This window comes from Leptosomus discolor, chromosome 4 (assembly GCF_034619465.1).
Source record: "Leptosomus discolor isolate bLepDis1 chromosome 4, bLepDis1.hap2, whole genome shotgun sequence".
NCBI lineage: Eukaryota > Metazoa > Chordata > Aves > Leptosomiformes > Leptosomidae > Leptosomus > Leptosomus discolor.
This window is the reverse complement of record NC_141394.1, coordinates 44,660,439-44,674,293: the sequence shown is the minus strand read 5'-3', so window position 1 is coordinate 44,674,293 and position 13,855 is coordinate 44,660,439. Positions and strand designations below refer to the sequence as shown.

Here is a 13,855-nt window from a genome sequence, read left to right as displayed (position 1 = left end):
CTTCAGGAGAAGAACGAGCAGAACTCTGACTGAAAGGATGCTCTTCAACGGTCTTTCGGTGCAATTTAAACCCAAATGCAAAGCTGAGATTAATCATTATGCTCCCTTCTGTTTGGAGACAAAACATTCCAAATGCCCCCCTCCCCCTTAGGTGGTTACTTAGGGCCTCTTGCACAAGTTTCTGATGTTATTTGCTCCAGATAAGTTTGTACAGCACCAACATGTGGGCAACACCATGTATTCCAGGAAAAATCTGTCTAAAGCTTAGTTTCTTGTAACTGGATGTTCAACTAAGATGTATGCAGACCTAGAGGGATCCAGTGATGCTTACCTGCTGGAAGACACACACTGTGTGATGGGCATTTAGCTAGCATAATGAAAGAGTTGATATTTGAAAAACGAAGTAATTGGTTTGCCCTTTCTGTGTGACTGTGTTCCACTGCTGTGGAAATCCACTGGCCTTTCCAAAGCAAGTACTAGTCTAAGAAACATTGATACAGGCTATCTGTGACTGTGTGGTCATCAAACAAAATTAATTTCTGAGGAGTGCAGAACCCAGTTTACATCAATTTCTACAGCTGCACCTTACTGGTGTCTGTATAATGCATGATGTGTTTAACATTATGCTGTCTCTTACACAGGTGATGTATCATAATTTTTTTATCAAGTAGGATTTCTTTGAAATGAACACATATTTATGAAAAGCATAGTAGAGTGATACTTGAAAATGTACCAGACCAGTTGTTAAGCATAATTAAATCTTCCTAAGGAGTCATCTCCTTAAATGTTTGTATAATGGGTATAGTTTGTGTGTGGCAATTGATGATAATGTGCTGCTGCTGTGAGCTCTATAACAAGCCTTACTGTTACCAGAGAGTGTTGACCATGACTGTCAGACACTTAAAGAGATGCTGCTTATCTCAGATGTTACCTCCTCGGTGAGCAGGAATGAGCAAGAAAACCTTTGTTAGAGCAAATGTGGGCCTAATCAGTTGAAAGAACAAAATTATCTCTTGGCTTTTTAAAATCACATGACATTGACAAAACTTTCCATCATCTACAGGTTGCAACACCTTATCATATTCTGCTTTAGAGGGACATGTTTAAGCTTGACTCTGGCAATTCACGAAATACATAATTCAAAATAGCTGATTTTATCTTTGGATCCATTCCAGCAGCCCCTCAGGTTTTGTCTTATCTTCCTTTCCTCTGCTTTTCCTTTTGTTTTCTGCCTTCAGGAGGCTTGAACCTCTCCATGCAAAGCTGGCTGCACTTAGATGGACCCTTTTTTTCCTCATATTTCTGGCCTTGTATTTCATGCTTCTCTCATGTAGGAAAACCCTCTTAAACCTAACAACTTATACCAATATCCCTAAGACCAAGTCATATCCTCAGGCAGCAGAAGAGCTCAATGAGATGTTGCTACATTGATTAACACCTACAGCACCAGGATCTGGTTTTGAATGACAAAGGTTTCTAGTATATTTAAGGCTTAATCTGCTGTTGAATCCTATACAGTGCCAGTAATACTATGATGCAACAAAACTCTTCTGATTTCAGAACGAGACAGCCCAACTAACTTCAGCAACAAATGTCCAAACAGACCACGTATTACCTTTGCCCAGTTTGAAGATCAGCCAGCCATGGCTGTGTTGTTTGGTTGATAAATGTCCATAACGCAGCTCCTGAACTCAAAGCAGATAATCAATATACTTATACATCAAAATGCTCAGCTCCTAACTTCATCAGCGATAAGATTGGTGATGCTTCCTCACTCCAAGTCCTACACAGTTTTTTTTCCTCAGTTGCAGCAGTTCTGTGAAAGAGTTATAAAAAGCTCAGAGGACAATAAAATGCTTAAAGGAGGGAAAGACCGCAATAAGAGGAAGTCTTACAGGATTAGGTTTAATTATTTTACAGAACAGAGTAAAAAGGGCTTAATCCAAAATACATTGGGGTCCATGGGGAGTCTCCCGCTCAAATCAACAAGCTGCAATTTAGCCTTCATGATAGATATAAAACTCTGCTCAAAGACCACAACCTTAGAACCTCAGACCTCCATGCTCAGGAATGCAGGAATTTCAGGTACAACCTTCATGTGCTCTCCTTGTGTGTACACTTGTGGACTTTACCGCAGGATCAGTGTGATGTTTCTTCCATCAAACCCATTCCTCCTCATACTGAGCATGGATGGTGCTCTGCAGGCAAGCAGCTTCCCAGAGCTGCACACTCTTTTCATTGTATGATGATACTCTGCAGACTGTTTAAAGCTTCAAGGATTTTCCAATGCTGCTCACCACTCAGCTACCCCAGCGCTTTACAAATATTCATTCCCTGGGCACGACTTCCTCTTGTTCACAGATGCAGAATCCAGGTGAGAAGGTTAAGTCTAAAAGTAGTTATTCATTTTGGGGATCTGTTTTGATAGTCTGAGTCTTCAGAGCACACTGTATGCGCAGATCCCACTGATGGCAGCTGTAGCTCTGCGCTTGCACCAGGGCTCAGAAGGAACATCCAGCAGCCAGCTCTGAGACACTTGAGTGTCTTGCCTCTGATCCCACAGGAACTGGGTGATGAGGGCAGGAATAGCACCTAATTCTGCAGGGCATCAACTGTAAGTAAGAGGCAACTGTGCCCCACCTGGTCTTACTACATGCATTACAATCTATGCAACAACTAAAGCATCCTTCATAATTCAGATGTGATGTGACATGTCACCTTAGTTCTGGCTTTTCCCAATTTGTAAGAAAGAACTTGATTTTGTCATCTTCAATAATCTCTGAACATTATTTTTCTAATTTAATAAGCCTTAAAAATCAAGAGTAGTCAGAGCAAATCAAGCAGAAGAATTTCTGCCTGTTCAACCATGCTAACAGAGGATGAGGCAATTTGCTAGGTGGTGTCCCAGGTACTGACTACCACTGTAACAGTGGACACTGCAGTAGCATTGCCAGGCCTCCTCTGACCCTGATGGAGGGCACAGCTCTCTGGTGACCTTCAAACACAGAAAACTTAAGCTCTAGTCCAAGTAAAACTCAACCACCAAGGCTAGAGGGATGGGAAAAAGCCGATAACCGATCATAAACATTAGTTAAGCCAAGAGGGGTTTCCTGCTTCATGTGAAGGGGATTGCTGGGGTGAAGGAGGAACTCCTCAGGCTTTCCAGTTGAGGGCTGAATCTGGGCCTGACCTTTGGCCTGTACCTTTGCTTTCATGTTGCAATGATCCAGTCACTTCTCCTTGTGTTTTTTTTGAAAGGCTAAAGGCCAAGAGCTAGATAACCTTCGGATTTAACTTTAATTCATGATCAAAGGACAGAAGTGCAGTTCAGTACTTCAGCTGCCCTGCTTTTGGCAGGTTGCCACAGTAATAGCTGGGGAGACGGATTTAACTCTGATTTGTTTGCCCTAGATGTGAGCCAGCCCTTGTTTGCCCAGCACTGCCCCCACCTCCTGTCCCACCACCAGTCCCCACTACCAGTTTCCAATCTCATTCCTATCCTTCCTCTGGATACCTTGTCTTAGACTCCATTCTGCTTCAGCCCCAGATCTCAGCTCCACTTTCTCTTCATATGCTCCTCAGGCAACTTAACACTTCTGAGTTCATTACTAGTCAGTCCCAGCATCTAGTCCCACATTTTCCCCATGCAATGCCCAGAGACTGAGAGATGCAGCAAGTTCTCCAGTCCATCCTTCTTATTTGCCTCTTTCTATCCCTATCCCTTCCTCACTCACCACTCCCCCCCCTGCCCACCCCCCCACCCCGCGCTTTGAAGTGAGCATGTAAAAGACAAAGTACTTCTGTTCCTGATTCCTCTGTTTTGTGCTACAGTGATCTTTGGAAGAGTGGCTGCAAACACAGGGTATGAAAGAAAGGCAAACTCATTCTAGCCACCAAACACTATAATGAACTTTTATAAACTCAGAGGGGCACAGGCTTGCCTAAATACAGACAACTTTCACTATAGGCTATGGTCTGAGTGTCATATACGATAAAGATTGATTTAGAGAAGAGAAATATGACTTCTCAGTAAACAGAATGGGCATTAAGTGAAATTGCAATGTATTTGCCTGCAAAAACTAATAGCAAGAGTATTATTCTCTCTCTAAGACTCAGAAGAAATCGGACATCTTTTTAGGACCCTTGCTCATAGTTAGAGGGTTGGAAACAATAGAAAGGAGCTCCAAAAGGCAGGAGTCTTGCCAGTTTTCTTTCAGGGCCCAGCAAATATTACTGTGGGCTGGGATCCTGCAGACTCCTCCATGAACTCTGGCATAGGACTTCTTTGAAAGATCAGGCTTCTTGGGGTTCAATAGCTCTGACCCTCTTGATCACTGGAGCAGATGGTCCTCTCCAAGGTGGTTAAAATGATTCATGTAAACTTAGGGCACCAATCAACAAATCAACTGGAAGAATAAGCCAATCTTAGTTCTGGTGAGCAACCCATAAAATGCCAGCTCATACCAGTGAAATGCGTCAGATATTGTCATGAAATAAATCATTGTGGCAAAAGCAAAACCAGGAGAGGCAAACACAGTTCAGACCTAGCAGAGTGTGAATACAGGAGTCCAAGTGATAGAGAGGAACGGAACATTTGTTAATTCCATGTTGCAAATGTATAACTAATAACAACCTTAAAGTCATGTCATAGGTGGGATAAACTGAAACCAGAAAGTGGAAGGGACTTGGCCAATGCCACTCAAGTGGCTGTTTACAGAACCAGGATCAGACTGGTCTTGCCCAACCCTCCGCTCACATCCTTCCTCCAGGCCTCTCTACACATACTGCTTCAGCTACAAGGAACCATGGGAGAGGCCTCATGGCACAAGAAGTTCAGGAAAACTGCTTTGCTTGGTGAGGAATTCGGTGTCAATAGCTCATTGCATGGGTGCAACAGACCCCTGCAAATACACCGGTTCAGTGGTGTGGAGGGATTGTCCCTCATCCCAAATAGTTGTTAACCACATGATGACCCTATGCTAATGGTGCCTTCTTCTCACATATTCCTGAGAAACCTGCCTTCCTCTTAGATTTTAGCCCAAGGATAAAACTTGAACTAAGTCAAAACAACCTCAGTAAAAGTGACAGGGGGACAGCAGCTTATCATGCTATGGAGACTCAGATTGTGGGAAAGAGGCTCAGCTTGCTAGAGACCTGGGCACCAAAACTGGAAAAATGTTGAGGTGGTATAAACTGCCTTTAAGATCTGTCTTATTAGTGTTATGTCTCCCTGTCTTTAAAACAGAGCATTTGAATATGCTATTCAGAAATACCGGGGGAACTTCTGGCCTCTCACTAGTAGCTAATAATAAAGACCAGGACACACTTCATATTTCACTTCTTAATATATCAACTTAGGATAAATATAGGTAGATTAGATATAGATACAGAGATAGACATAGATATATAGATACAGATTCTAGCTCTGAATGTATTTTTTTGTTGAGAAATCTATCCACAAACTTAATTTGATTTGCTAATGCACCCTTCAAATGCACTCATCAGATATTCTGGGTGCGTATATTCAGACAGCATTGCAAACTCTTTGCTGTTCTTGATCTGTGCTGTCAGTTCACTTTTGTGGATCACATGGAAAAATATTTCCAGATCTAGAAAAATACAAGTAAAATACTAATGAATTTCTGCTACAAGTGTTAACGTTTTTGTCGAATAATGGCACTAGATATGTTAGATTAATTTTTAAATATTTATTAATAAAAAGAGGGTATTCAGGAATAATGGTTGTACAGTGTAATACTATGTGCTATATAGCAAATAAAACTTTTATTCTGACTAATATTTGAGAAACTTGTTAATATGTATGCTCTGGAGAAAATTATCTGTTCTTGGTCATTGGTAGTATACTTCCTAACACATCCTGATTGAAAATGTGTTCATTACTTCATGGTAAGCTCAATTAAGTAGCCTTCAGCAGTAAACTAGTCCTTGTTCAAGTTGCTTTGTACTTTGATCTGTATCACAAATCAATTTCATCAGAAAACGGAATGAAAACTTTCAGAAACAAGCCACATTCTATGCAGAAATATCTCCAATGTTTGGCTCTAAACGAAGAGCAGAAACTACTGGTGTTCAATTCAGGAATCAAATAGGTTTGATCAGAGTAACCTTCCAACCATCATAAAGTTTACTTTGTTTTGATTGGCCAACAGTATAGCACAGATAACAAGTTTAGGGGTTTTTGTAACAATCAAAAATTTATTGAGAATTTGTACAGAAAAAAATAACCATGTACAGAGGTAAGCACTGCTCAGGGAACAGACTTGGGCATTTTACAGTCAAAGGTGTTTTGTAGTCAAAACTGAACTGTGTAATGTTAGGTAAGCTCAGTGCCTAAGAGATACAAGTTTTTTTTTTCCTGTCCAGATCAGTCTTTGTGAAATTGTCCCTTCACGAGTCTCCAACCTACAAGAGAAAAAAAGAGAGCATTTTAATTTCTTCTAAAGAAAGAAGTGCATAAGGCTATGATGACACATTGATAGTGTTCATACATAGTTGTACTAGTTGGAAATTAAAAATGTAGCATTTAAAACACATGAAGGCAACAGATTATTTCTGATCACAAGACTATCCATTTATCTACCTGTTAAACAGTAATGTGGAAGGTGTACTAAAATCAAAGTATAAATATTTCTGTGACAAAATGGTAGACAAAGCCAACTTCTCTAAGATACAGCAGGCTTAACACTTTAGCTGTCCATGATCAGTGTTTGAAATTACAACTGTGTTCTGTTGTAATTTTAAATATCTCCTCGGCCCTGTGATCGAACCTCTTTGGCGCTGCCTAAGTTGTGCTGCTGTCCATCTACTGACAGTCTGTTGAATGGGATGACTTTCATTGCAGTTTTTTTCATGGAGTACCACCGGTCACGCCAGGTTGCCCAGATAATGCCATTGTCATATCCAGATGGACCAGCGCCCTCTGATGTGTACACACCACCTAAAAAATACCAATTGGAGCAAAACAGTTAGTTGCTTTTTAAAATACTTAGCGTGCCCATACATTTTTCTGGTACTAACACCTCCATGGCATCCCTGGGCATGCTCATAGGCCCCATTCACTGCCGTTCTCCCCCCAGTTTATTTCTCTCAGGACTGATTCTCCCACTTTGGGCTGGAGAGCAGCCATAAGATCCTACTGCTGGTGTTAACAGTTATTGCAAAGAAGGGGCTAAGTCAGCTTTTGGAAATCCAGATGGCAAAACATACTCAGTGAAAGTGACCCGTTTTTCTTTGACACTGAAACATGGCATCCTGGGTTATAGGTATTTAGAAGACACTTTACCTATATAATATTTGCCATTGAGGTGGCCGGCATGACATCTATTCATCCACCATCCAGATCCATCTTGCTCAGCACAGTTGCCCTCGAATCTATCATTGTCATCATCATAGGTACTGAACTGCATGCCATTATGAGAGGTAAGGGCTTTGTCACTTGGATCGTCTCCAAATTGAAAGCCATCAAGGGCATTCCCGGCTTCACCACTGATAAAGTAGGCATAAGTCATTCGATACTTGTCTTCTTCACTTCCCACTTTGAATACAGCATAGTCAGCCGTGCTGTTAACAAAGGAGAATGGTCAATATGAGCATGCTGCATTCCCTATACATGCATGAATGAAAAATACATAGGTGTGAGAACTGCAGAAAAGGCATTTACGGCATCCTAGCATTGGAAAATTGGTTTTGTATGATTGTGTGCCTCAGTTCAATGACACACATCCAATCAACTTTTGTGCTCCAGTATCATACATGTTTTCTGACTACCAGTCTTCGGTAATATATGAAAGATCTACATTATATAAATACACATATATATCTCTTCCAGGTTCATAATGCTGAGGCTTACTTAGGTCATGAGGAAATTCTTGGTGGGATGAAGTAGTGGATGTTTCAAGAAACAGAAAGGATAGTAAGCCCTCCTCGAGAATGGAATACATAGAATAGAAAATAAAAGAACAGAGTAGAACAGTTCGGTTGGAAGGGACCTACAATGATCCTATAGTCCATAAGATGCATAAGATGTGAAGAAACTTGAAGAGAAGAAACAGATTCCTTCTGCCAAATAAACTACGGCTGCCAGCCTGTGCCCTTCAGACATGCATGTGTGCCTGCCAAGTCACACATGGTGACTGCTGTCACAGCTGCGAGTTCAAGAGCCAAAGCAGTGTCCTATGCATGTTAGCAGGTCTAAGGGCTCATCACTTTTTCAGAGAGCTGTACAAACTGCTGCAGCAGTGGGAGCAGTAGGTTTTAAGCTGTCATTTTCAGAAGCATCATGAGCAAATACCCCTTTTTGCCACTCCAGTCCTCCAGTTCTATTCGTAAGGTGTATGGCAGAGTGGACTGTGTAGTTATTAAATGAATCTTTTCATTGCCCAGCCAGAACTCAGTGGTGTCATCTGGAGACAGATGTCCAAATCCTTCCTTGTACTGAACCCAATTTCTCCTGAAGTCCTCACTCCCATCCAGTCTCTGGGGAAAAAACAAAAACAAAACAAAACAAAAACCAAAAACAAAACTAAAAACCTCAATCAAAAAGATATGTGTATTATGTAGGTAAATAAAAACCATGCTGATGCAAAAGCTTGCTCATGGTAATAATAAATAAGTGGCATACCCTCTGTAATACTGTCCAGCCGTTGCCATATGAGTCAATCTCACAGTAGACTAGGAATGACTGTTTGGCTTTTTGAGGCTTGATAAAGTAAAGACCACTTTTTCTGGCTCCTTTATTTGCAATGTCTTGACAATCTGAAGTAAAGATATTCAAAGCACCTTTATTAATCTAGTTACAGTTCTATCCTCACATTTATTTGATATTGTAACTTTCTTAGTGCAAGAAATACAATTCATCTAAACGTCATTGTTGCAAAGTTAGCTATGTAGTCCACATATTTTAATGTCATTGCCATAAAAAATCCTACTGAAGATCACAAGATTTGTATTAAGATGAGGAGGAACTTAGTCTCACATAGAGTTTAAGCAACTTAAATGTAAAATATAGTCATTGCAATAATTTCTACAGGAACAAAAAAGGCACTTCTGGAGCTAATGGAATAATTATTTTTTTTTCAAGTGACTCAGTAGAAATGTGATAATGAGTTATCTTCTGTTTGCCCAACATCCATGGAAACTCTACTCATGTCTCTCATGTTTAGCACACATTTTGGGATAATCATATTTTGGCCAAAAAAGCCAAAGGAGCAACCAAGACCTCTGTTCCATCTGAATGCCTTGTTTGCAGAGCATCTACTGAGCACTTCTACTGATCCAAGCACTGGTTTTGTAACTTGCAATCTTATATATCTTTGCAAAAATCTATAGCCCATAGGATTACAAATAACTCATTGCTGTGATACCAGCTGGTGATACTTGTAACTGCATTAACCCTCCATTATACAAGAAGCATTTTGCGCACCTCTTCCAGTTACCTCCTGTATTTCAGCTGTGTCTCTGCATGGCTCCTGACAGCGTGATTCAAGCTGGGCAATCTTTTGTTTCAGCTGTTCGATCCTGTTGCTGTTCAATATATGTGTATCTGTCAACTGTCTGGACAGAGAGACATAAAAATGGCTTATTGTTTCGGCTGTTTCTGAATATGTAATACATGTTTCCCTGCATACATGCCTCACCTATGTAGCATGCTTCTACACACACCCCTGTAAAACGGGGTGCCCTTATTAGCACTGATATTTAAAGTTGAGGAAACTAGCCAAAATGGGAATGCATGCACTTAATCTTATGCAAAACTTGACTTGTCTTTAATCAGCAAAACTCAAACCAGTAATTAATGTATGAATAGAACTCTACGAAGTTTTTCTTTGTTCTCCTGAAGTAAATGATAAATTATTCCTCTTTAATTATGGATGCATTTGTAAAACATAAATGCTGTAAATAAACTGCTGCAGGTGTCAGAATGCCTAAATCATATTTGATATAATGTTATAGAAATACAGATTTGTCTATGTTCAGGTCAAAAAACTTATCCTGAAGATTTAAAAAAGTTAATGATGTTTCCAATTTTATTTTCAATGTCAATTTATAAAAGACTACCACTGAGATTATAGTTATGTTTTATATCAATGTAACTGAGCTGATTTTCGTGCCAAAGGTCACGAAAAAAATTTAGGAGTAGCTGGCACAGCAAGAGAAATGAAAATATCACCATACTTCCTGACATTCTTATCTTGCACTTCTTGCACAATTAAGGGCTTATGCAGATGAGCAGAGAATGCAATACCAGATCCTCATGATCCTTCTGTGTCTTGCTAGGCAGCTACTAATGACAGTGTGGGCACAACGGTCCACACGAGTACAAAAATTCTTTCTGAGGGAGCCTTAGGCACACTTGACAAAAAAAGAGAAAGAAAACAATTTGAATTGACAAGTGATATAAAAGGTAGAAGATACCCACTGTATAGTACTTTCATGAGACAAAATAATGTTTTCATATCTGGTAATTTCTTGAATTATTTTCTTGGAGTTTTGAGTAAAACCATCAACTGAATCTGTAAACCAGACAAAGGTATAAAATTATTGCAATTAGGAAAATTAAAAAAGAAGAAAATTATCTAAACTGTATTTTTCAGTCATGTAGTTATTTTTATATTCTCACGTGGTAGTGTCTGCTTCTCTGCAGGATAGAGGCTTTGGATGTGTTGAATCAATTGTTCTGCTGTTCCTGTGGAGTTAGTAATTTGCCGCAAAATTCTCTCAATTTCCTGCAGTTCATTATCCATAGTAAGATGGTATTTATTAAAGAAATCTGCAATGCCACAGGTTGTTGGGCAGTAGCTACCCTAAATAGGGAAGAAGAAGAATAATTGGCAATATTTCAGGAGCAAAAAAGGAGAGTAGAGTATTTGGGCAGGGGAATTTTCAGGCACCACTTATAAAAACAATTGCGGATAAAAAAGGGCAGGCATTTGCCACTTTGTCTGCTGTATTTGAATTTACAGAGACAGTTTACTTTCACACTGTGTGTACATCTACACACATAGCAAGAAAACAGTGCATGCTGGTACTTGTAGCGTCTTCAGGATATATGCTTTTGTCAACCATGCAGCCTCCCTTACATTTTTACCAAGTGTATATCTCTATTAATAGATAATGGGTTTAAGCACAGTACATTTAGTATTGAAAATAACAATGAAGATCTAATAAAGCTACAAGTGATAATGATAGTTAATAATCAGCACGGGAAAGCTTTAATTAGACCCTTAAGATTAAAAAAAAAAACTGTTCAGGTACTTACAAATCGTTCATCTAATATGCAGCAGTTTTCTCTGGTAGCAATGTACTGAAGAGAGGAAAGAAGACCATTTTCAGTGAATTTTCTCCAACAGTGCTTTCCACACTGATGTGTTTTCTAACACTTGTCTCTTCACTTACCGCCATGCTGGTAGAAAAGAGAAGGGAAAGTAGAGGCACCAGGGGAGCCCAGCTGCATAACCTGAGCACCGTCATGTCTGTCCCACCAGGCACTGCCGACTGCTCACTGCAGTCGTGCAGTCAGCAGCCGAAATTGTTGAACTCAGCACAGGGCAGCAGCAGTTTAAGGGAGCAGGCTGAAGCTGGGGGCGGGCACCAGGAGGTGGCGGGAAGAGGTGGGGTAGGGGTTTGAGGTGGATTCCCAGAATTTGCACACATCTCCTACTCCTCCCATTTTCAGAACCTGCTTTCTGCTTATCTGCTTTATCTCTGCTCCAGCCAGGAGGTCTCAGGTGAGGCAGGAAGGTGAGACAAAGCTTGGAGATGCTACTTCTAGTAGCACCAGTGTAAGGAAACTCACACATGACTTCAGGATGTTTCACTCAAACAGCACAAGAAAAAGCCACAGTAGCTATCTGACTCATGTGTAACAACTATCAATAGCCTAACAATAAATACTATTTTGCAGTTATGTAGTACTTTCCCCCCACAGATCTCAATGTACTTTGCGAAAGAATCAACATCATTTTCCCTATTCTGCAGATGACAAAACTGAGGTAGAGAAAACTATGAAGTCATCTTGGGCAGTGGCATATCTGGAAAAGAAGCCTGTGGTATTTCTCACAGGCAACGAAAACATGAATCTTCTCTATCCTTTGACTCAAGGAGTTCATTTGAATGACTTTGGTCAAATCTTCCTTTCTGGGGAAATCATGTTGTCAATATCTGCCTTATTCAATACACCTGTAAGACTGGTGACAGGCTCTCTCTTTTCTACAGTTTTTATCCCAACCAAATTAACTAATGTATGTGCTTCTGCTTCCTATTTGAATTAATAGCATTAATAGCTTTCTAGTCATGCCCTGCACCTGATCTTTAGGCTGTGGCTTCTCCAGAGAAAGTCTGATTTCGTGTCTGTACAGTATCATGTGTGATGAGACAACATTGAATGAGGCTCTTGGCTTCAATACATGTTTGACTAAATGATGGAAAGAACGATGGGACTGGGGCTCACTGCTGGATCTGTTGTTACTGGTTGTCTTTGTGATTTCAGGCAAATGACTTCATGTCTGTACAGCAGGATCAATGTTTCAACTTTGCTTAATAGGTATTTAAAATCCATGGACAAAAACACTTTATAGAAGCTGGATGTTATACTATTACAAAATTAGATATGATTATGTCATGAAACGTGGAGAGTTCCTGACTTGTATATCCTCTTTTCATCTGGTCACATTGGGTCAAACAGGAAGTTCCCATCACGTTTGAGGATCCAGACACATATTGCCAGAAGTTAATCTGAGCATTTTTGATATTAAAAATCAAATTTGTGGGACATTTATGTGAGGCTGAAGCGCTGTTCATGGGAGAGTCAGCTTTCCAGTAACTGTACTGATGACGAGTGAGTTAGCTGCCAGGCTGCCAGAAGTTCTTTCCAAAGGATGACCAATGCTAGAAGTTTGCCTTTCCAAATCTGGCTACCTTCCAGAGTCATGTGCTGAACGTGCTTCTGTTGTCCTTACTGAATCAAATAGGACATGGATCCACCTTTTACATGGCCAGTTCTGTTCCTAAAGAGTGAAAATAAAGTAAATAAAACTGGGTAAAAGTCTACCTGCTTTTGTGTTTTCTATCATTGCTTCATTAGTGCTGTTAACACAGACTCTGGAAACTACGAGTGAGTCTCCTTGCCACTGCTTCCCGCACATTGATTGAACTTGCTTTGCTGCTTCATTGGCTACAGGTTATTTGTTGGCATGAGAATGACACAGGGTCCAGAGGATCCTGGAGGCACAATTTCAGTGGCTATGCACCACCAGGATTCCCTTAGATACAATTATATAGCATGAGTAGGTTGCTGGTATGAACTTTGTAAAATACCTGGCCCAGCTTCAACCATAGATGTACACTCAAGAGTGCAGATGGGCACGTAATGTTCATGACATGATAGGTGAACCACATTACACAGTCCAGGTATACCTCATCCTGTAATAGAGTAAAGCAAATAGCCTTGCCTTTTATCACTAATAGTAGTACACAGAGGTTTGAAACTCTTTTAGAGTTAACAGCGACAACACAAAATTATCGCTCTATAGATTTACATTCATGAAGGGATTTATATTGCACACTGCACTGGTGATTACCAAATATCTGTACATTGCATTTGTAAGTGTGGCCTAGTTGTATTTCTGGTTACAACCTCCTGTACTTAGCAAAACATGTGAATATTTAAAACTAACTTTTTTGTTTGCTTTACTGATTATATGGTCATGATTCAGCCCTGAATAATTAATCCTTTGATATCTTTGCTTCCTTCTCTTTTCTTCTATGGTTTCACCTTAGAAATAACTCAGTCCTGCTTTTCATTCAGTTGAAAACAACATGTATTCTTAGTGGAATG

The 13,855-nt window shown here is 40.1% G+C and overlaps 1 protein-coding gene across 1 annotated transcript; it reads right to left on the bottom strand.

Moving 5' to 3' along the window:
• Positions 1–6,758: 6,758 nt before the first annotated feature.
• FGG (fibrinogen gamma chain) lies at positions 6,759–11,490 on the bottom strand. The gene is made up of 9 exons (XM_009960063.2): positions 11,416–11,490; positions 11,279–11,323; positions 10,640–10,823; positions 10,439–10,532; positions 9,443–9,573; positions 8,642–8,775; positions 8,312–8,496; positions 7,304–7,581; positions 6,759–6,958 (listed from the first exon to the last, which is right to left on the bottom strand). The coding sequence occupies exons 1-9, from the start codon at positions 11,488–11,490 to the stop codon at positions 6,759–6,761; spliced, it is 1,326 nt and encodes a 441-aa protein (XP_009958365.2).
• Positions 11,491–13,855: the final 2,365 nt, after the last annotated feature.

Bases quoted from the DNA above. Each gene is read 5' to 3' on its own strand.
- FGG (XM_009960063.2), bottom strand. From the start codon at position 11,490: ATGACGGTGCTCAGGTTATGCAGCTGGGCTCCCCTGGTGCCTCTACTT. The intron at 10,824-11,278 runs GTAAGTACCTGA...TTCCCTATTTAG, and splicing joins GCATATTAGATGAACGATTT to GGTAGCTACTGCCCAACAAC. The intron at 8,497-8,641 runs GTATGCCACTTA...TTTTTTCCCCAG, and splicing joins GCTGGACAGTATTACAGAGG to AGACTGGATGGGAGTGAGGA.